The following is a 19,856-nucleotide window of genomic DNA, read 5'->3' as shown; positions in this document are numbered from 1 at the left end:
CTTTTCCTAGCAACTTGTTTCCAGAATTCTTGCTTTTCTTTCCCTTTCTGCCTTTTTTCTGGATTCATTGGTCTTAGGATCTCGGAGGAACCGCTGCTCCAGGATCCTTTGCCCAACTTTACCCTTTTGTCTGGGCAAGGAGACAGGGACCAACATGGTTGCTGGTTTTCCTGTCACTCCGTGAGAGACCACGTGACCCAGAGCATCTTCTTCCGGGTCTCCCTGGCAGCAGCTCCCACATACCAGGGCCTCTGCTGCCTGCTCGTTTGCCTTTGTCTCACCTTGCATTCCCAATAAACTAATTGCAGCGAAACAAACCCGCGCCTCAGTCTCTCCAAAAATGCTGCCTCTGCCAGGTGCTTCCGCCAGCGTCTCAGGACGCCCCCTCCTGGGGAGGAGGGTCCGGGGACCTGGGTGTTTTCAATAGGCAAAGACACCGCCTATCTGGTCTGGAGAAATCAGGCTTTTGGGACAACAAAGCTATACTCAAAGCAGAGTCTTGAAGGGTGGTTGGTATTCTAACTGAGGTGTTTTGTCTCAGCACTGTGGGCTGGGCACTGTTCCTGAGCTCGGCCAGGACATTTTACTCTGTATCATTCTTGGCTCCTTCACTAGATGCTTGAGATTTCCCCTGCCTCTCATTACAACGAGCAAAGACATCTCTAGACAAGGTGAAATGTCACGGGGAGATTCTGAGACACAGTCCTTTGCTCCCCTCCTTACTCCTCCTGCATCATTAAATGATGCCAGGAACTTGATCTTCATCCTTTTTGTTACTGTTGCCAGGAAGGCCTTTTAAGCATCCCTCCTAGCAGGCACAGGGATATTCTCCAGAGACTTGTGCCGGTCCTTTTGACTGTTAGGAGATTGAAACAATGTTGCCAGAGGAACAAGAATTCTCTAGGAATCTCATGCTTGGAGCCAACCCTGTGGAATTCTAACAACTTGTCAAACCACCTTGAAGAAAAAACTGTAATTAAGACAGATGTTCTCCTGGGTAGGGCCGCACTTAACCAGGACTGCTTAGTAATGCATGCCTCTTGGTGTCTATTTAAACCTAAACCTCATTCTAGGACCCCAAAAATGGCCTTGGGGTAATCACTAGACTGTCTGTTCCTCTTCCCAATGTGGCCACATCGGGTAAATCTTTCTTTGCCTTTCACTGTTGCCTGTTTTAACTGTTCTACTGGGGACGAGCACCCATGCTCAGCATGTCAGAGCTTCCTGGGCGGCTCCAGCCCTAACAACTCTAACAACATGATTGCCCTGCACCCCTAGTCCTTCAATTGTGGTGGGAAAAGGCCAGGATACTTAAGCTCTTGTCCTGGCTTTGGCAACTAGTACGTGCAGTTGGGGGCCCTCACTTTGGAGGACAGGTAGTTAGGTGGAGTTCTCAACCTTCCTAAATCTGTGACCCTCATGTTGCGATGCCCCCCAACCATAAAATTATTGTTTGTTGTTATTTCATAACTGTAATTTCGCTGCTGTTACGGATCATAATGTAAATATCTCTGCTTTTCAATAGTCTTAGGCAACCCCACAGGTTAGGAAAGGCTGAACTATGTGATTAGGTCTTCAGCCCGTGGGATGCCTGGAAGCTCTTCTGGTTGATGCCCAGAGCAGAAGCCAAAGGTTTGGCACCACCGCTACATGAGCTGGGGCTTGTCAGCACAGAAGGTCTGATTGCGAGAGTGTCCCTGTTCTTCCTCAGAGATGCTGGGAAGCCTGGTTGCCCATGACCCAGCAAGGCATTGGGCAAAGATGACAAGCATGAGAAATTCCTGTGGATGAGGAAACTTTTAGGAGGGGGAGGTGGGACTCGGGCTGGGGGCAGAGAGCAGAGTGGAAAGTAGGATGGGTCACTTGAGGCTTCCAGGGGATCCCGAAGATCATCCCCCAGCCTCTCCAAGCCCATGGATTGCCTGTGGCATTTTGAGCTGCTTCTCTGTGCCTGCAACATGTCTGTTCACCCAGGTAACTCCTCACAGATACTAACTTTTCCTTTAAACCAAGCTTCAGGGACTGGAACAACCCCCACCCCTTCCTTCCTTCCTTTCCTCCTTCCTTCCTTCTTCCTTTCTTTCCTCTTTTCTTCCTTCCTTCCTTTCTTCCTTCCTTCCTCCCTTCCTTCCTTTCCTCCTTCCTTCTTTCCCTCCTTCCTTCTTTTCTTCTTTCCTCCTTTATTCCTTCCTTTCCTTCTTCCTTCCTTTCCTCCTTTCTTCCTTCCTTTTCCTTTTCCTTCCTTCTTCCTCCCCTATTTCCTTTCCTCCTTTCGTTTTCCCTTATTTCCTTCCTGCCCCCACCTCAAGTCTCTCACATTGTGGCTTAGGCTAGTCCCAAAGTCATGAATATCCCCCTACCTCAGCTTCCTGAGAGCTGTGATTGCAAGCATGTGCCATCACACCTGGCACGAGACAACCATCTTTAACCTGTCTCTTTGCCTGAGTGAACTTGGGACCCATCATTCTTTGGTGATTCCATTGGAGAATCTCCCCTCTTCCTAAGGTTGCAGCTTCAACATGACTTCCATCCACCCCTGGCTAGCATTCTCCTTCCAAGATTCAGTCTCTTCTAGCCCTAAGGCCCAGGACTCTTTGACCATTTCCTCGAAACTCAAACACTCCCCCAAGAAGGAGAAGGGAGGCCCACAAGGTTCAGGAAGACAGTGAAGACACAGGCTCAGAGGACCCCCAAATTCACAGGCCCTGTCCAAGGTTATAAAGGTGGAATTGACAGGGAGTTCCAGGAGTGTGTGTGTGTGTGTGTGTGTGTGTGTGTGTGACTGTGTGTGTGTGTGTGTGCCTGGTGTGTATGTGCCTGTGTGTGTGTGTGTGTGTGCCTGGTGTGTATGTGCCTGGTGTGTATGTGCCTGTGTGTGTGTGTGTGTGTGCCTGGTGTGTGTGTGTGTGTGTGATTGCCCAGGCTGCCTTTGAGTCACCCACACTCCTGTACACATGGAACTGTGCAAGCTTGTCTGCTCCTCAGGTGAACTTTCTTAGAAACATAACTTTTTGCTGTTGTTGGTGTTTTTCACCACTACTGTGTCTGGGTAAATATTCTGACATTTGCTCACGTCTCTCCAGGAAAAGTCACACAGCACATGACTATTGAGTTAGGAATGTGGGCCTAGAGACCCATCACTGGGTCTGCCTCAGATAGGTAGGAGGAAGGTGGCTCCCTGGGGTGCCCTGTGTGACATTGTGATGGCCCTCCTGAGGTTGCCTGTCCTTAAGGTCTCTCCTCAAGTCCTTGGGAGGAAACATCGATGTCCCAGAGCAGCTTCCAAGAATGGAAGAACCACAGGGCCCCACCCCCCTGTGGGGCTCCTGTCCCTCCCCTTGCTGGGTGATGAAGACATTTGGGGAGCGAGCACGGGGGGGGGGGCTGGGAGACCTGAAAGGCACTGAATGGTGAATCAGGGCCAGAGTGCAGGCCTAGTATATGCTTTAGAGAGCCTGAGGTCACCTGGGTGCAGAGGGAGCATTGGAAGAAGGGACTGTGTTCTGTGGAGGCCTCTGACTGCTGTGTGGTATGAGCAAGCTTCCCCCTGCTCCGAGTCGTGTAAGGCAGTGACTTTCAGACTGAGTCTTGTGCTGGGCGATTCCATTCGACAAAGTGGAAGTCAGCTCTGAATGCAAAGGATAAGGCAGGCCCATTAACACTGCATCTCGTGCATGTGAAGACGCCATTAGCTGTCTCACACTGGCCACGAGGTACACACTGTACTGGCTGATTTTTGTGTTGCCAACTTGACACAAGCTGGAGTTATCACAGAGAAAGGAGCCTCCCTTGAGAAAATGCCTCCATGAAATCCAAATGTAAGGCATTTTCTCAATGAGTGATCAAGGGGGGAGGGCCCAGCCCATTGTGGGTGGTGCTGTCCCTGGGCTGGTGGTCCTGGGTTCTATAAGAGAACAAGCTGAGCAAGCCATGGGAAGCAAGCCAGTGAGTAACATCCCTCCATGGCCTTTGCATCAGCTCCTGCTTCCTGGCCTGCTTGAGTTCCAGTCCTGACTTCCTTTGGTGATGAACAACAATGTGGAAGTGTAAGCTGAATAAACCCTTTCCTCCTCAACCTGCTTCTTGGTCATGATGTTTGTGCAGGAATAGAAACCCTGACTAAGACAACACTTAACTCATTCATGCAGGCTAAAAAGCATCATCACCCGTGAACTTATCAGGGTAGATGGGGAACACATGGACACATGAACAGATTAAAACTGTATCAGAAAACCAGGACTGTGAATTCACCCCACGCACCAAGAACAGCGAAGGTTGTTCTGTCCGTGCAGAGTTGGCCTTGGGTCTCATCTGACTGGACGGCTGGCTGGGGGCAGGGCTGGCTCTGCACCTCCAATAGCATGGTTTCTGTCTTCCTAACAGCCACAGCTACCTATGTTTCTATCGCTCCCTGCCTCCAGTATGTCTTTTATGAACTCTGTGGCCTCCTTAATTACCCTGCAACCACTCTGCCACATACGCATTACTGTGTGAATGTGTTGTGTTATCTGGGGAGTAACATTAGCGTCCATTATCAGAATATAAAGAACACAAGGCCAAGGGTTGGTGGTATATATACATAACCCAAACACTCAAAGGAAGGGGAAGGAGAAGCAGGGGTTCAAGGCTGACTTTGGCTACATAGTGAGTTGGAGACAGATCTGGAGGACATGAGACCCTGTCTCAAAAAACCAGCCAACTCACCAACCGATTGTGATTGCCAGTGGTCACACTGTTTAGGGAAATCAGAATTACTGGGTAAGTTGCAGTCAAGGATACTGAAATAGTTAATTTATTATTATTCGCTAGATCCTGAACTTGTCAAAAGACACAAACGTTTGTTCTATGGTTTTGTGGCAGGAGGGAGTGAAGGAAATACCTTAGAAAGCTGTTTGGAAGGAAGGTATGCAAGTCTGGTGTCAGAGGTCATCCTGGGCCAGGAGGGATGCTGGCTTCTGCCCTGGCTGGGCAGGACTCTGGCCTCGAAGGGTGCTGCTTTTGGAAAAGTAGAGAGGAGGAAGATTGGAAGAGGGGCAGGAAGAATCCAGGAGAGGCAAGGTTCAAGGGCCACAGCTGTGGGAGAGGGATCAGCATGGGACTTGCTGCTGAGGTTCAGGGAGGCCCTGCTACTAAGGCCAGTAAGGCCCTGCTGCTGAGGTCCAGGGAGGCCCTGCTACTAAGGCCAGTGAGGCCTTGTTGCTAAGACCAGTGAGCCTTGTCTCAGGCTTAACCAGGCAGAACCTCGAGTGGAAGCTAAGGTGGAGACTGGTGTGGTGTCCAGGATCAGAGTGCAAAGGTAGAGGAATCCTGAATGCATGAGGGTGAGGGCTATGAGCCAATGATCAATGCCTGCGGGAGGAATGAGCCTATAGGACAGGAAGGAAGGGCAGGAGATGGGAAACTTAAGAGAGCTTAGTCTGGATCCCAGAGGACTGAAGACCTAAAGAGTGAGGGGGTGGGGACTCTTTCAAGGGTGTGTGAGTAGATAGGGAAGACGCCATGGGCTAAGAGAGGGGAGGAGGAGGGAGAGCATCGGTTGTTGATGCTTGGGGATGGAGGACATCGAAGGTCTGGCTCAGAGCTTTTCTGGGTCTTCTATTCTGGAACATCCTGGGACCAGTGAGGGCAATCCAAGAGGAACAGAGTGACCATCTTAGTGTGGGGGATGGGTGCTGGGAACAAGGTGATGAGGTGGCAATGGTGATGAGGAATGGGGTCCAGAGCAACACAAAGTGGCTCTGGTGACACTTCCGAGGATTGCTGCTGTAAAGTATGAGTGTGTGGGGTTAGGGTGCAAGGTGTAAATATGAGGGAGAAGGAAGTAGGGTGTGGGTGGACAGGCAGGCAGCAGGCAGAGACAGATAGGCAGACAGAAAGACAGACAGGCAAGGAGGGAGGAAGACAGACACACACAGAGACAGATAGATAAGCAGGCAGGCAGGCAGGCAAACAGACACGCATACACAAAGGCAGACAGACAGACAGATAGACATACACACACAAAGGCAGGTAGGCAGACAGACAGACAAGCAGGTCAGCAGGCAGGCAGACAGACATACACACACAAAGGCAGGCAGGCAGACAGACAGACATACACACACAAAGGCAGGCAGGCAGACAGACATACACACACAAAGGCAGGCAGGCAGACAGACATACACACACAAAGGCAGGCAGGCAGACAGACAGACATACACACACAAAGGCAGGCAGGCAGACAGACAGACATACACACACAAAGGCAGGCAGGCAGACAGACACACACACAAAGGCGGGCAGGCAGACAGACATACACACACAAAGGTAGGGCAGGCAGGCAGGCACAGACAGACACACACACAAAGGCAGGCAGGCAGGACAGACATACACACACAAAGGCAGGCAGGCAGACAGACAGACAACAAAGGCAGGCAGGCAGACAGACAGACATACACACACAAAGGCAGGCAGGCAGACAGACACACACACAAAGGACAGACAGACACACACACACAAAGGCAGGCAGACAGACAGACACACACACAAAGGCAGGCAGACAGACAGACACACACACAAAGGCAGGCAGGCAGGCAGACAGACAAGCAGGTCAGCAGGCAGGCAGGCAGACAGACATACACACACAAAAGCAGGCAGACAGACAGACATACACACACAAAGGCAGGCAGACAGACAAGCAGGTCAGCAGGCAGGCAGACAGACAGACAAGCAGGTCAGCAGGCAGGCAGGCAGACAGACATACACACACAAAGGCAGGCAGGCAGACAGACAGACATACACACACAAAGGCAGGCAGACAGACAGACATACACACACAAAGGCAGGCAGACAGACAAGCAGGTCAGCAGGCAGGCAGACACAGACAGATAGACAGACACACACACACAGACACACACACATACATGCACATTCCCACACAGAACTTTGCCTTTCAGCAGAGCCTGTGGTCTCTGGTTGGAGGAAGGAAGCCTATCTGTCTTGCTGTATCACAACCACAGGGATTGATTGAGGGAGGAAGGAATCTACCGGGAGTGAACACAGGATGTGTGTTTGGGGAAAACAGGTATCAGGGGTCAAATCTCTCTTTGGTTGGTGGGCAACACTGGGATACACCCCCAAAACCACATGGTTTAGTAGGTGTGATATGGGGAACCTGTTCTTTGAGCTCTGCCTGGTGGGGATGGGGAGGGAATTCTGTTTGGGAACAGGGCCCATAGAATCCTCCCATAAGCACAGGCCCCAGTGGTTCCAGTCACCAGGCCATATCACCACGCCGGCGCTCCCTAGGTGACATTACAAGCCCACCACAAGAAAGCACAACGTCTTACACAGCTCTGAGAGTCAGCACAGTTTATTGCACAGCAGGGTCTAGAGGCCAGAGGCACAGGAAGCAGCACTGGGTATTCCCAGGGCTGCAGCTGAGGCAGGAGGCTGATCTATCAGCAGCAAGCCCCTTGCCAGCAGGTAGCTGGAGAGGCAGCTACTGAGGATGGGGAATGTATTCTCCCAAGGGCAGCAGACCTTGAGGCCTCCGAGCTCAGCCTTGTAGGCCAGGCTGCTTCATGGCTCCCTCTTGACTCCTAACACCTCCCCTGGTGACAGGGGCCACTTCCACAGGGTGCACACAGGCCTGTGCTCACTGCCACATTCCCGCTGCATGGGGCACTGCAGACACTGCCTGTGACAGGCCTTGAACCAGACACACAGAGGTCCCCGCACACAACTCCACCACGGGAGCTGCTGACACCTGTGAGAACAAAGGCAGGGTTGGTTCTGAGTCCTGGCCGGCAGCCACCCCAGCCTGTCACCTTCCCTTGGTCTGTTTGTTTACTCTAGCCCTCCGAAGAATGGCACAAAAAGCCTCGGTTTTAGTTTGTAAGCTGTGTAGAGGAGCCTCCTCTTGGGAGCCGGGAAGCCTGAATTATGGACGTGCGTCTGCGTTTAACCTCTCTGTGACTCCAGCTTCCTCACTTCTACAGGGCAGACATTATATTAAGTGACTCCGAGGTCCCTTGGGGTGACATCTTTCTCCTTTCTGACCCCAGACATTCCGAGCGCTCACCTCAGTCTTTCTGCATGAGCAACCTAGTCCTCTAGACTGGAGTTACTAGTGATGCTTGCCCAGTGTCTGTATAGCACACGGGAAATGTTTGCCGATGCCCCGATGCGGCTCCCTTTCAGGGTTCATTATACTTACACACATTCACGGCTCCCACGCCTTCACACAGCCTGAGGGGAGGAAAGGCAGAGAAGAGAGAGAAGTCAGAACAGACAGATTATCAGCTTTCCCTCAGGTGCCACTTTCCTGCTCATGTTTATCTTCCTGTCATGGAGGAGTTGTTTTTGTGGTGGTTGTGGCTGTACGGGACACCCTACTGAGCAGACTTCTGATTGGATTCTGGTCTTAATTGCTTCCATCCAGCCGGTTCTGCGATGTGCAGCCTGAACGAGTTCCTGACAGACTTGGATGGGTTCAGCTTTAGGAGGGAATGGCTCCCACAGGCTGGTGCTTTGAAAGGTCCGTCTGACTGCTGGTGCTGTTTTGGGCAGCTGTGGAACCTCTGAGGTGAAGCTGAGCTGGAGGAAGTGAGACGTCCTGTGCTATACCCAAACTCTGGCTCCTTCTTGTCTGGTGTGCTGCCATTGTGAACAGCCCCTTAACATACTTCCATGCTGTGACCTGAACTGTCTTGCCTCACTCCTCCTGCTATCTGAAACTCTGAGCTAAAGAAAAGCCTTCTCTGCTGCGATCTTCCGTCTGGCACTGTGGTCACAGCAATGCAAATAGCAATGGCTGTATCCTCTAGATACAGCACAAAGGCCAGGGCAGATGTTGGCCAGCAGCTCTAACTCATGAACCTAGGCAACATGCCCACCATTACAAGAGACAAGCATAAGGACCCAAGGGAATTCTGACCTAGAGGTAGGACACTGGTTCTAATTCTCACAGGCTACTATGAGGCGGGAGCTCTGGTCCTGTGGCAACAGTGGCTTGTGTGATTAGGATACCTAAGGCCAGTTTGAGAGCACCAGACTCCAGTCAGAAATGTCCCTAGCTTCTGTTGGTTCTTGGTGCTGAAACTGACACACAAAGGCTAGGAGCAGGGAGGCTAAGCGGGAAAGGCTCTTGAGATAGTGGAGTGGGGAAGGAACCCACCTCTGCTCCTCGCCCTCCAGCAGGCGCCTGTAGGTGGCGATCTCGATGTCCAGCCCCAGCTTGGAGTTCATCACCTCCTGGTACTCCTTGAGCAGGCAGGCCATGTCCTGCTTGGCCTTCTGCAGGGCAGCCTCCAGCTCAGCCAGCTTGCAGCGGGCATCGGTGAGGGCGGCCTCTCCCTGCTGCTCAGACTGGGTCACAGCAGCCTCCAGCTTGGTGTTCTGGGGACACAGAAGAGAATGGGATAGCCAAGGGTCTCTGGGTCCCACTGTCCATTATCAGCACATTATCCAGTCTCTCCCACCAGTCGGGAACATTCTAGAAGCAGCCTCTTGCCTTGTTCCCGTGGGTCAACCTGAGTGAGCGTGATCAGGAAACCCAGCTGTTCCAATGTTGGAAGACTAAATGGTAAGCCCCAAGCAGGACACAAGCTGACTGTGTGGCACCGAGTAGGTACCCAGCCTCTCTGGTCTCAGAGCAGCTGAACCTTACACACCTGGCACTTGGCGTTCTCGATCTCGGCTGTCAGCCTCTGGATGATTCTGTTCAGCTCATTGATCTCCTCTCTGGTGCGACGCAGGGTCTCTCCATGCCGGATCACTGTGGCCTTTATCTCCTCACACTGGGGGTAGGAGGGAAGCAGAGGTGCCCATGAGGCTCAGGTTGTGACATTGACCCAGTGAGCACACTGCCACCGAGTGTGCAAGATGCACAGTGGACAGGCTGGGCTGCCTCCTCAGCCTAGAGCTGTGTGCCATCCTCTTGTGACTCCTGGTGTGCAAGAAGAAGCCTGTTCTGATAGATCCTGGAGTCCTTCCCACTGTCTCATCTAAGGACAGATGTCCTGACCCCTCACCTTGGTGCGGTACCAGGACTCGGCCTCTGCGCGGCTGCGGCTGGCAATGTCATCGTACTGAGCCTTGATCTCAGCAATGACGCAGTCCATGTTCAGGTCCCGGCTGTTGTCCATCTTGACGATGACGGAGGTGTCTGAGATGTGGGCGTGGAGGATGCGGGTCTCCTGCAGGAGGAGAAAGAAGGAAGATAGTCAGGTTGCCTGGGTTTTTCCTTACCTCCCATGCCTGCAATCACCATGGCTCTCTTGTAGTAGCTACCAGCCATATTTGCTGTCCAACTCCTAGCCCTTAGAGAAGCAACAGCCTTTCAGTTTGTAAGTCTCTTTTGAGGCAACCACAGAGTTGCTTAGACACAGAGAACCCATGCTGGGTTGTATCTGCATGTCTCCTCAGGGACAGACTATGCCCTGGGACCTGGTTTTTTTCTTAGATCAGTTGCACCTGGGCCAGCAAGACTGGGCTGTACCTGTTGGTTCAGGAAGGACTGGGTTGGTCTCTGGGTAGACAGTTTGTCCCTGGTGTATCTCTTGCTTCTGCTGTGTCAGTCTGTCTGTCTCCTCAGGTCCCCACCCCAGCACTCCAGCCTCTGACCTGGCCTCAAGTATCATATTATGTTCCTTATCAGGGGAGCTTGGTGGGTTTGGGAACTCCTTCAGAGTCTCATGTGTGTCACTGTCCTCACCTCCTCATACAGTCGCCTCAGGAAGTCGATCTCCTGGGTCAGCGCCTCTGCATTGGCCTCCAGGTCTGACTTGCGCAGGTAGGCACAGTCCACATCCTGTTGGGATTTGCGGAGAGCCATGAAGCTAGCTTTCTCTTGGGCTGGAGGCATCTGGCTGCCATCTGGCAGGCCAGAGGAGACAGGGCAGGGTGGAACTGGGTGGGGACTAGCTTCAATCACTCACCTTCTTTAGAGCCACAAACTCATTCTCTGCTGTGGCCCGGAGTGCAACTTCTTCTTCATACCTGAGGCAGGAGGGAAAGGAGGCCTTATTCAAACAGCCATGAAGCCAGCCCACAGAGCAGCCTGACCTATAGGCCTCCTTAGAGGATCTGTAAGGGGTCATATGCCTGTGAGCACATTGGGTCTTTGCAGTAGAGATAGGATAGTGGTATTTGAAAGCTGTGCATTTGTACATACAAACACACACATGTGTTTGTGTGCATGTATGTGAACATGCATGTATGAGTACATATGCACATATGTGAACATATATGTTTATGCATGCACAATATATGAGTGTGTATGTGAACACACATTTGTGTGTGAACATGCATGTGTCTGCATGTCTGAGCGTGTATGCATGTATGTGCACATATGTCTGTGCATGCACACATATGTGCACATGAAGATATGAATGTGTATGTGAACATGCTCTTATGTGTGAACATGCATGTGACTGAATATGCATGAATATGAACATGTGTGTGTGAACATGCATTTGTGATCGTGTGTGCATGTACATGTATGTGAACATAGATGTGTGAGTGGATGTCTAAAGTTAAGGAGATGGAGCTGGCTGTTTTTCCTTATCCTTTACTCTGAGCCCTTGGTCAGCACCTTGTCTATTATCTCTTCTTGGACTGAGTCAAGGGATCACTCTGAGGGAAGGCCAACTCAGGCACAGGGGTAGATGCCAGAGGCTGTAGTAGAGCATGCCACTGAAGAAGGCTGGTCGGTTCCTCTGAGGCCTGTTGTCTACCCTTCATGGCTGTGTCACATGGAGCTGTCTCCATACATGACCATGTCATGCTTGCCTCCCAGAAGACTACACCCCCCAAGGGCAGGGACCATGCACACTGCTGGCTGGATTGGTAGCATTCTGCTGTATCTACATGATGTGTGGAAGTGTTGGCAGAGAGTAGACCCCTACAAACAACATCCAGGGACTTAAGGGTGAGTTCTGGAGACCAGGACAGTTAGGTGGAGAAAGGGAGGGAACCTTGGGCAGCTTAAAGGGATGACGGCAACCCTGTGAAGGAGAGAGACTCTGCCTGAAGGAAGTCAGGGGGAGAGCTCCTTGATTGACAGGATAGAGGTGGGCTTCCTGACCCAGGCAGGCAGAGACCCCACCTTCAAGCCAGCTCTTCTGTACCCAGGGAGCTCCTATCAAGCTCCCCAGTGGTCCTCACCTCTTCTTGTAGCCCTCCATGGCCTCCTGTGCATGGTTGAGCTCAGCAGCCAGCCTCCCGCTGTCGGCCTCCACACACTCAGCCTCCCGCCTCAGAGTCTCGATGTAGCCCTCGAACAGAGGCTCCACATTGCTCTCACAGCACTTGCGGTTCTGGTAGAACTGCCACTTGGTCTCCAGCAGCTTGTTCTGCTGCTCCAGGAAGCGCACCTGCCATCCAGAGTTAAAGTCTGAGAACAGACTCTTGCAGGATCAGAGGGCAGGTGTGTGTGTGTGTGTGTGTGTGTGTGTGTGTGTGTGTGTGTGTGTGTGTGTGTGTGATGTCCTTCTTCGCTGGCAAGTGTTTTCCACAGCCACACTGGGGCTGAAGGCAGGTGGTAACCTGGAGCTCCCTCCTGAGAGCTAACTTCAGTCAATTCACCTGGTGTCGCTGAACGTGCTTAACCTGGTCCAACTCAGCTGCCTCTTCTTAGACTTTGGATAAAGCTCCCAGCCTTCCACAGGGTGGGGTGGCTAAAGCACCTTTTAGAAAGGTGCAGAGAGGCATTCTACCTCAAGAAGATAGCCCAGTAAGGCAGCTGTGAGAGCCAGCCTGCAAATGGACGGGTGAGCCTGTTTAAGAAGGCGGACTGTAAACTCTGGAAAGTGAACGAGTGTGTGCAGATTACTGGATCCCTGCAACAACATCGCAATTAGAATAATAAGCACCTGGGACCCAAGTGCAGGAACGCCTTGTGTTTCTGAGCTCAAGAGTGGGATTGAAGGACCAGGAACACGGCTGACGGTAGGGAAAGACCGTTGATTGGCAGGGGACGTACCTCAACACTATTATTATAGATTATCGGGCCACAACCTGCCTGTTGCTCCCATCTCCCCGCTACCAGGTTGGTCCACTCTCAGATTCAGATGCCTGTGTTTAATGACCTTGCCATATCCTTAGCAAGTTCTTCCTTGTGCTACCTTTAGTGTCTCATATGTCCCCAGCACCCCCAGCTGCTCTCTCCTTGGCGCTTGTACTGCATGTGGATGCCTGGATTCTGTAAAGACAGCGGCAGGCTTGAGTTCTTCGCTCTGCCTAAGGCCCCGAGGACCCGGGGTTGTGGCTATAGCGCTGCCTGCGTGCTGAGCTCCAGTGCAGTAGCTCTAACAAAGCATGCTGGCCCCGGCGGCTACATGAAATTCAAAAGGCTCTGTAAAATAAGTCTTCACAGTTGACCTTGACATGGTTAGGACACCCCACTTCCTACACAAGCATCTCCATGGTCTCATACACTGGAGAGGCCGGGTTTGGGCCCCATAAGCCCTACTCTGCGTTCTAAGGGTGCCTTCAGTTTGTTTCCCCACACCAGCCTGAAAGGTACTTTGGCGGTTCTATGGGTATGTCTCCACTCTGATTTCCCCTTAGCGCCCAGCCTTGGCTGTGCCATGCTGTGCTCTAGGAAGAGGCTGGTCCAGGACACCCACCTTGTCGATGAAGGCCGCGAACCTGCTGTTGAGACACTTGATCTGCTCCTTCTCCTCATGCTTCACGCACTGAGCATTAGGGTCGATCTCCAGGTTGAGGGGGGTGAGCAGGCTCTCGTTGACAGAGACGGTGGTGATGCAGGGTGGGCTGGGCCCGCAGACGCCTCCGGATCGGTATCCGAAGCTGCGTCCACAGGAGCCAGAGCGGAAGGCCCCGCAGACGCTGCGGCTGCCGAAGCCCCCTGTGAGTCCGCGGTAGCAGGAGATGCCCCTGTAGGGAGCTGCAGTGATGCAGCAGCGGCCGGGACGGGGCCCACAGGCTGAGGCGCAGCCAAAGTTTCCAGTTTGAAAGCCACAGGTCATGGTGGAGGAGAGGACACGTGCGAGGAGAGAAGTTGACAGTGCTTGGAGCTGAGGCCTTATGTTCCCTGGGTCATCGAAGGCCCTTTTATATAGTCCAGGCGCTGTTGGCTTATAAAAGGGGCCAAAAGGAGACAATAGCTGTGTTTTATTGGCTTGGCAGCGCCTGGCCTCTTTAGCTGCAGTTCCTAGTGTCGTTGTGTCAACAATCTTTGGCTACAGGCCTGTTTCATCTTCAAAGCCCTTTACAAGCTTCTCCTGGTTTCTGCCCCTCCCTTGGTCTCTGGTAGAGAAGGGCAAGGGAATTTCTTGGAGCATGCTCTCTGAACCCTTTTCTGAAAAGGGGCCTACCTGGACTATGGCCATGGATTTCTGGCCTGGCTTTGGGCAGAGTGGCAGGTCTGTCCCTTCTTGTGAGGGATCATGTCCCTAAAACCTTCTCCTTGTCTCTCACTATCTAAAAGGCAGGTAGATGAGGCACCATCTTCATTGTTAAGGCCAACCTTTCCCGGGCCCTTCTTTTACAGAGCCTGTCCAGGTTAGGGTGAGAGTGAGCAGTGGTTGGGGGGGGGGTACAGAATCTGGAGTGGAAGCAGAGCTTGGCCTCTGCATTCTGAGAATTCCCAGTGCAGGGATGAAGGCTGGTGTACGGGAGAAGGCAAGTTGGAATACTCAGCATAGAGGCTAGCTCAGTCGTTCTCAACCTTCCTACCGCTGCAACCTTTTAATACAGCTCCTGGTGTTGTGGTGACCCCCAACCGTAGAATTGTCTCATTGCTACTTCACAACTGTAATTTTGCTATGCTTATGAACTGATATGCACGATATCTGATATGAGAGCCTAAAGGGGTTGTGGCCCACAGGTTAAAAACTGCTGCCCTAGAGGCAGGTTTGCTCTGGGTTTTGAAGAGCATTGCTGATAGGGTCTGAGGAGGGCTGAGAGCAAGCCTCTCCGGACTCCAGGAGAGACGGTGAAGGTAGGTTTGAGAAGGGCTGGGAAGGGCAGAATTAGAAGAGCCCAGGCACTGTAGTTTATCTTGGTCCGACAGTGCTCATTCCTTCATCATCCAGGAAATGCACACTGGGGGGTGCCTTGGCTGTAGCCACAATGCTGCTCCCTGGGGATTCAGCCAAGACCTGGGGTTTGGAAGAGGGTGGTGTGGAAAGAGCTTGGGGGGGAAACAGGTTTTGACCAGTGGATGATGGAGAAGCTGCAGTTGTGGGGAATCTTCTTCAATGACCAGGCTCTGAGACTAGGGTTCTGACAAGGTACGAGTGGGTGGTAAGCTTAGTGACTGACTTGGTGTGCTGGACCTACTGGGAAACTGGAAAAATATGGTGTGGGGGTCACAAGGTCCTGAATGGGGCCTATTCCTTCCCTAGAAGGACTTGCTGAAGGGGATAAGGCTGGGATGCAGGGGATTGTCCTTAAAGCCATACTTTCTAAATTCAGCCTTATCCTTAAGTTTAGGTCACGTGATGGCTCATCTGGGAGGATTTCTCAACCTGGGTGTCTGAACTCATAAACCTTCCCAGGCACACGTCTCTGTCTCTGGATGGCCTTTGAAGATGACAGCTTTAATGGAACCATTTCCTGAGTAAGCTTTAGCATGAGCTAAAAATAGCCCTTTGCTTGTCCCACCAGCACCTCACCTCTTGCCCTCCCCTTGTTGGGGTGTGTGGGGTGTGGGCCAGGCACATCCCACAGGGAGCTTTGGAATGAAGACCAATTGCTCTGCTGTGGAGACTTGTCAGGAAGCTGGACCATGAGGGGGGTGGGGCAGAGAAAGGGTCTGTTCTGAGCCCCACCATCAGGTCTCCACAGTTTTGGGCCAAGGCATGGATGGTGGGATAGGGGCTTCTGGTGTGAGAGACCCACCATGGGGTTGACCCTGAGGCTTGGGGCTGGTGGAATTTTTGTAGTTGCTGGAGGGAGGGAGAGGTTGGACTGCTTCTTCATGCTAAGCCTTTACAGGTTCACAGCTGCCAGACACCCAAGAAAAACCCAGCTCTTTGTCCCCCTGCTCAGGAAGGGAGCCTCGGGAATGGCTGGTTTGATGGTCACACAGGATCGGGTGCTTGAAGTGCTGAGGGCTGTAAGGTCCCCAAGCTCTTCCTCAATGCCACGTTCTTAGGCTAGCTCATCTGTCTCAGACCTGGGGTTAGAGTCAGGTGGGTTCTTTCTCTGAGGGACTCTGTCTAGACACATACACCTCCTCAGCTTGAGGAGCCATGGGGATGGTCATTCCTGTCTGGCTTTGTGGCATAGACTCAATATTCAAGGGGCCATTGGCAACCAAGGGCCTCTCACCAGCTCTGTATGGGGCCCAGGCTGCTCTGGTCCTTTATATGTAAAGCTGGGGTGACAGCCAGCACATACCTTGCTGTCACAAGAGCAAATGGACCCAGCCTAATCCATGGGAAGGGCCACCCCATCCCAACTCCATGCCTATAGCGTGACTGGGTCTGAGTTGCAGGTGGTCAACAAGGCCATTTAAATGGAAGGTGTCATGGGCCAGTAAGATGCCAAATACCACACCTTGGGTCAGCAGAAACAGCCATGGCTTTATGAGGCGACCATCGCTACCTCAAAAATCCCAAATTAGAGTTCACATGTATGAATGCCAAAGAACAAAGACACTGGGACCAGGGAGCCCTAGAAACAGACACAGACAGGAAACTAACAAGGGCTGTAGATCGCTCTCCCTCACCAAGGCTGGCTCTGCCCTTCCGGTTCCAGCTGTGATTGGTTCTAGCCTTGACCAAGGCCTTATAAAGGCTCTGACTGAGACTACCCTTCAGTCGCAAGGCCTGTGCTCTGTGCCTGCCCTGGGCTGCTGGATGCCTGGGTCACCCAGGGACTGACCTGTCCCAGCGGCCTGGGCCACCTGCTGGCCCTGTTCGAGGCCTCTTAGTACTGCCTGTTTTTCTGGGCCCATGGCTCCTACCTGTCTATCTTCCTGTGCTTTTCTAGCTACAATCTGCCTGAATGCCTGGCTTCTTACTCAGTGTGCTCTGGGTTTGCCATTTCTTCTTATCTTCGTGTCTCAATATCCATGAGCCTTTGCTTTTGTTTTCTGTCTTTGCTTGTAGGGTTGTTGGTCCTGCATCGGCTCCACCACAGGGATCAGCCACTTGGGGAGACAGGATGCAGGAAGTTGACCACGCTTACCCCACACTGTTGCTGGGCAGGTGTAGGGAAGCCCCGGGACAGTGCTCTGGGAGTGGGGAAGCACAGTCTGAGGCTCAGACAGCCAGAGCTGGTTCAGGGGTCCCTGGGCCTGTGACGAGGCTGGAGCTAGGGGTAAGAGGGGGAAGGGGACTGGTCTCGCCGGAAGAGTCCTTGGCTTCACTTGTCAGCAGACTTGGCTTGAGCTTGGTGGTGGTTGTGGCTGGGAGCACAGAGAGGCCTTCTACAGGAGATTAGACAGTGGCTCTGTAGGCCAAGACCATCTCCGTGGCTCCCCACGGTTGATCCCGATGAAAAGAGGTAGTCCATGGTTTTAAGGCATTTATTGTCATGGTGGAAGGTAGATGTGTGAAACCACAACCCCCTTTTCAGGGTGGGCCTGAGATTAAATAAACTTCAGGAAGGAGTGTCTGGAAAGGAAAGGTTATCGGCTGAGCCTCTGGGCCTTTAGATACCTCATAAAATGGAGATCTGTCTTGAGTCTATGTGACCTGTGGTCATGTCTTTTCCTACCTGTCGGGGGCTTGGGGCATTACCCTTATGTGACTGATGGGTACAAATCTATAAGGGGCCATGGCTAGTGACAGGGGCCTGGTACCCTGGAATAGGCAAAGCCCCTACCGTCCCTACAGGTTCTCCGGGGCTTCTAGCCTTAGCTCAACCAGGAACCAGGCTACCTCTCACGGTCCCACACTTGCTTAATTGAACTGTGAGAAATGCACTCATGGTAAACATTAGTAGGTAGGTCTCCATACACATCCTTCAGATTCCTTAACACAAATTGTTTAACGTGGGCCTGTGGGACCCGGGGCTTGCCTGGACGAGGGACTACCTGTGTGGTGCCTGGCTGGTTGCAGAAGTGATATTTCTTTGTGGAAGCCTGGAAGTCAGGAAACAAATTCAGATACAAGTTCTGAGTTGGACGTGGTGTGAAAGGTGAGTGAATCTCTGTAAGGCTTCTTTCTTTAGCCATAAAATGGTGTGGTGGCTGGGCTCTATGATGGACTAGCCTGCCGGTATATGTGAAGTACGGAGACCCCCCCCCAAAGGCTGGTTCAGGCCTTTATGATCCCTCTTCTTTCAACCTTGATCTCTCCGGTTTTGATTTCTGCCTGTGAACCCATAGTGCAGAAAGGTCAGTGGGCGCCACCACACATCTGACACCTGCATATTGCAAAAAGTACTATGCTGCTTACAGGTTAAAGAAATTTACTGCAAGCCATTTGTCTTCTAGGAGCCAGCTGGTCAGCGGGGTCAATATGCAGATATGCCCCAGTTAAATGGTTACTGACAAAGCAGACCCTCCAGGCCGGTGTGGTAGGTGCACCTGTCTCAGCAGCTCAGAGAAGGCGCAGTAGCCTGAGGCTTGGAAAGATGAAGATCGTTTCAGAAAAGCACAAGAATGCTGTAGGTGTGCGGCTATGTGGGCGGAGCTCAGATGACATCACATCAAGAGGATGAACTGGGGTCCACGCCAATGAAGAACACTCATGGGTAAGCCGATCCTTTTCTTGTCAGTGCGGTAATACATCACAGAAAAAGCCCAGCGGGGAGAGGTCTGTTTTGGTCACTGTCCAGAGGACTTGGTCCACCATGGGGGAAGGTGTGGTACTGGAGCTGCTCGTATCCATGGCAACAGGAGCTCGGGGCTCTGCTTGCTCCATCTCAGCAGTCCAGGTAGAACAGAGATCAGGATGGAAACAGACCAGGTTATATCTGTAAGTTCCACCCCTACGATCCTACACTAGCCAGCTAGATCTCATGCTTACAGTGGTGTCACCAGCTAGGGGCCGAACCTTCTAAATACCAGCCCATGGGGGTAATTTCACACCAAACCACAGCACCCATTTTCAAGGTTGTGCTGGAACCTACTGGAATCTGTAGTCAGGAAAAGAAATCAGGGCCTGGGGCGATAGCTCAGCCCATAAAGGGTTAAGACTGTTAGCAAACTTGAGGACCTGAGTTTGGAATTCCCAGCATCCGTATAAAAAGGTGAGCATAGCTGTGCCTCCTGTCACCCTGGCATTGGGAAGTGATAGCCACTCTGGGAGCTCACTGGCCAGTCAACCTGGATGGATCAGTGACCTCCAGTGCAAGCTCCTCCCGTGATGCTACACCACCACAGTGAAGCAACCTTAGGGCCCAGTGGAAGTTTACCATGCTGTTTGGATTTTCTGTCTCCAAAATAGTGAGAGCTGAAGACCTTGTTTTCTTTTATCCCTAACTAGCCTCAGATACTTTGTTGCAGTAACATAGTAATGTAACGTGGATGGACACATCCACGAATCCCACTCTTGAGAAGCCCTCAACCTCAGGTCTGAGAGTAGCAGGCTTACAAGGGGAAGGTCATTCTCCATAGCATTATTTTTAAGAAGGAAGTTAGAAGTGGCTCAGCTACCATGGATTGGCTGGAGATGAGTACATGGTGATACATTCATGACATGGCAGAAGCTGTGAAGGTAGAAGGTGACTAGAACGTAATGTGACATGTGACGAAGTTGATGTAGGTATGAAAGGCAGGGTGTAACCTGGGGACCAGATGGGAGCTGGAGACCAGGGCGATAGCTGGGGACCAGGGCTCTAAGTGTGAACCAAGGCACGAGCTGGAAGCCAGGGCAGGCACTAGGGATCAGAGCAGGAACTAGGGACCAGGGTGGGATCTGAGAACCAGGGTGGGACTTGGGGACCAGGGAGGGAGC

The 19,856-nt window shown here is 52.2% G+C and overlaps 1 protein-coding gene across 1 annotated transcript; it reads right to left on the bottom strand.

Annotated features, from left to right (window-relative positions):
• Window positions 1-7,513: 7,513 nt before the first annotated feature.
• LOC116883742 (keratin, type II cuticular Hb1-like) lies at window positions 7,514-14,050 on the bottom strand. Its single transcript, XM_032884976.1, has 9 exons — window positions 13,608-14,050; window positions 12,145-12,353; window positions 10,917-10,977; window positions 10,694-10,789; window positions 10,011-10,175; window positions 9,651-9,776; window positions 9,155-9,375; window positions 8,195-8,226; window positions 7,514-7,744 (listed from the first exon to the last, which is right to left on the bottom strand). The coding sequence occupies exons 1-9, from the start codon at window positions 13,968-13,970 to the stop codon at window positions 7,578-7,580; spliced, it is 1,440 nt and encodes a 479-aa protein (XP_032740867.1). The 5' UTR covers window positions 13,971-14,050; the 3' UTR covers window positions 7,514-7,577.
• Window positions 14,051-19,856: the final 5,806 nt, after the last annotated feature.

The sequence above is a fragment of the Rattus rattus genome, chromosome 1 (genome assembly GCF_011064425.1).
Source record: "Rattus rattus isolate New Zealand chromosome 1, Rrattus_CSIRO_v1, whole genome shotgun sequence".
Classification (NCBI taxonomy): Eukaryota; Metazoa; Chordata; class Mammalia; order Rodentia; family Muridae; genus Rattus; species Rattus rattus.
Note: the sequence above shows the minus strand (reverse complement) of the source record. Positions and strands in the feature narration are given on the sequence as shown.

What these genes read in the sequence shown, in the direction of transcription:
- LOC116883742 (XM_032884976.1), bottom strand. Translation starts at nt 13,970, where the DNA reads ATGACCTGTGGCTTTCAAACTGGAAACTTTGGCTGCGCCTCAGCCTGT. An exon ending in TGAGGCGACTGTATGAGGAG is followed by an intron (nt 10,176 to 10,693) that starts GTGAGGACAGTG and finishes CTCCTCCTGCAG; the next exon opens with GAGACCCGCATCCTCCACGC. An exon ending in AGTCCTGGTACCGCACCAAG is followed by an intron (nt 9,777 to 10,010) that starts GTGAGGGGTCAG and finishes TCCTACCCCCAG; the next exon opens with TGTGAGGAGATAAAGGCCAC.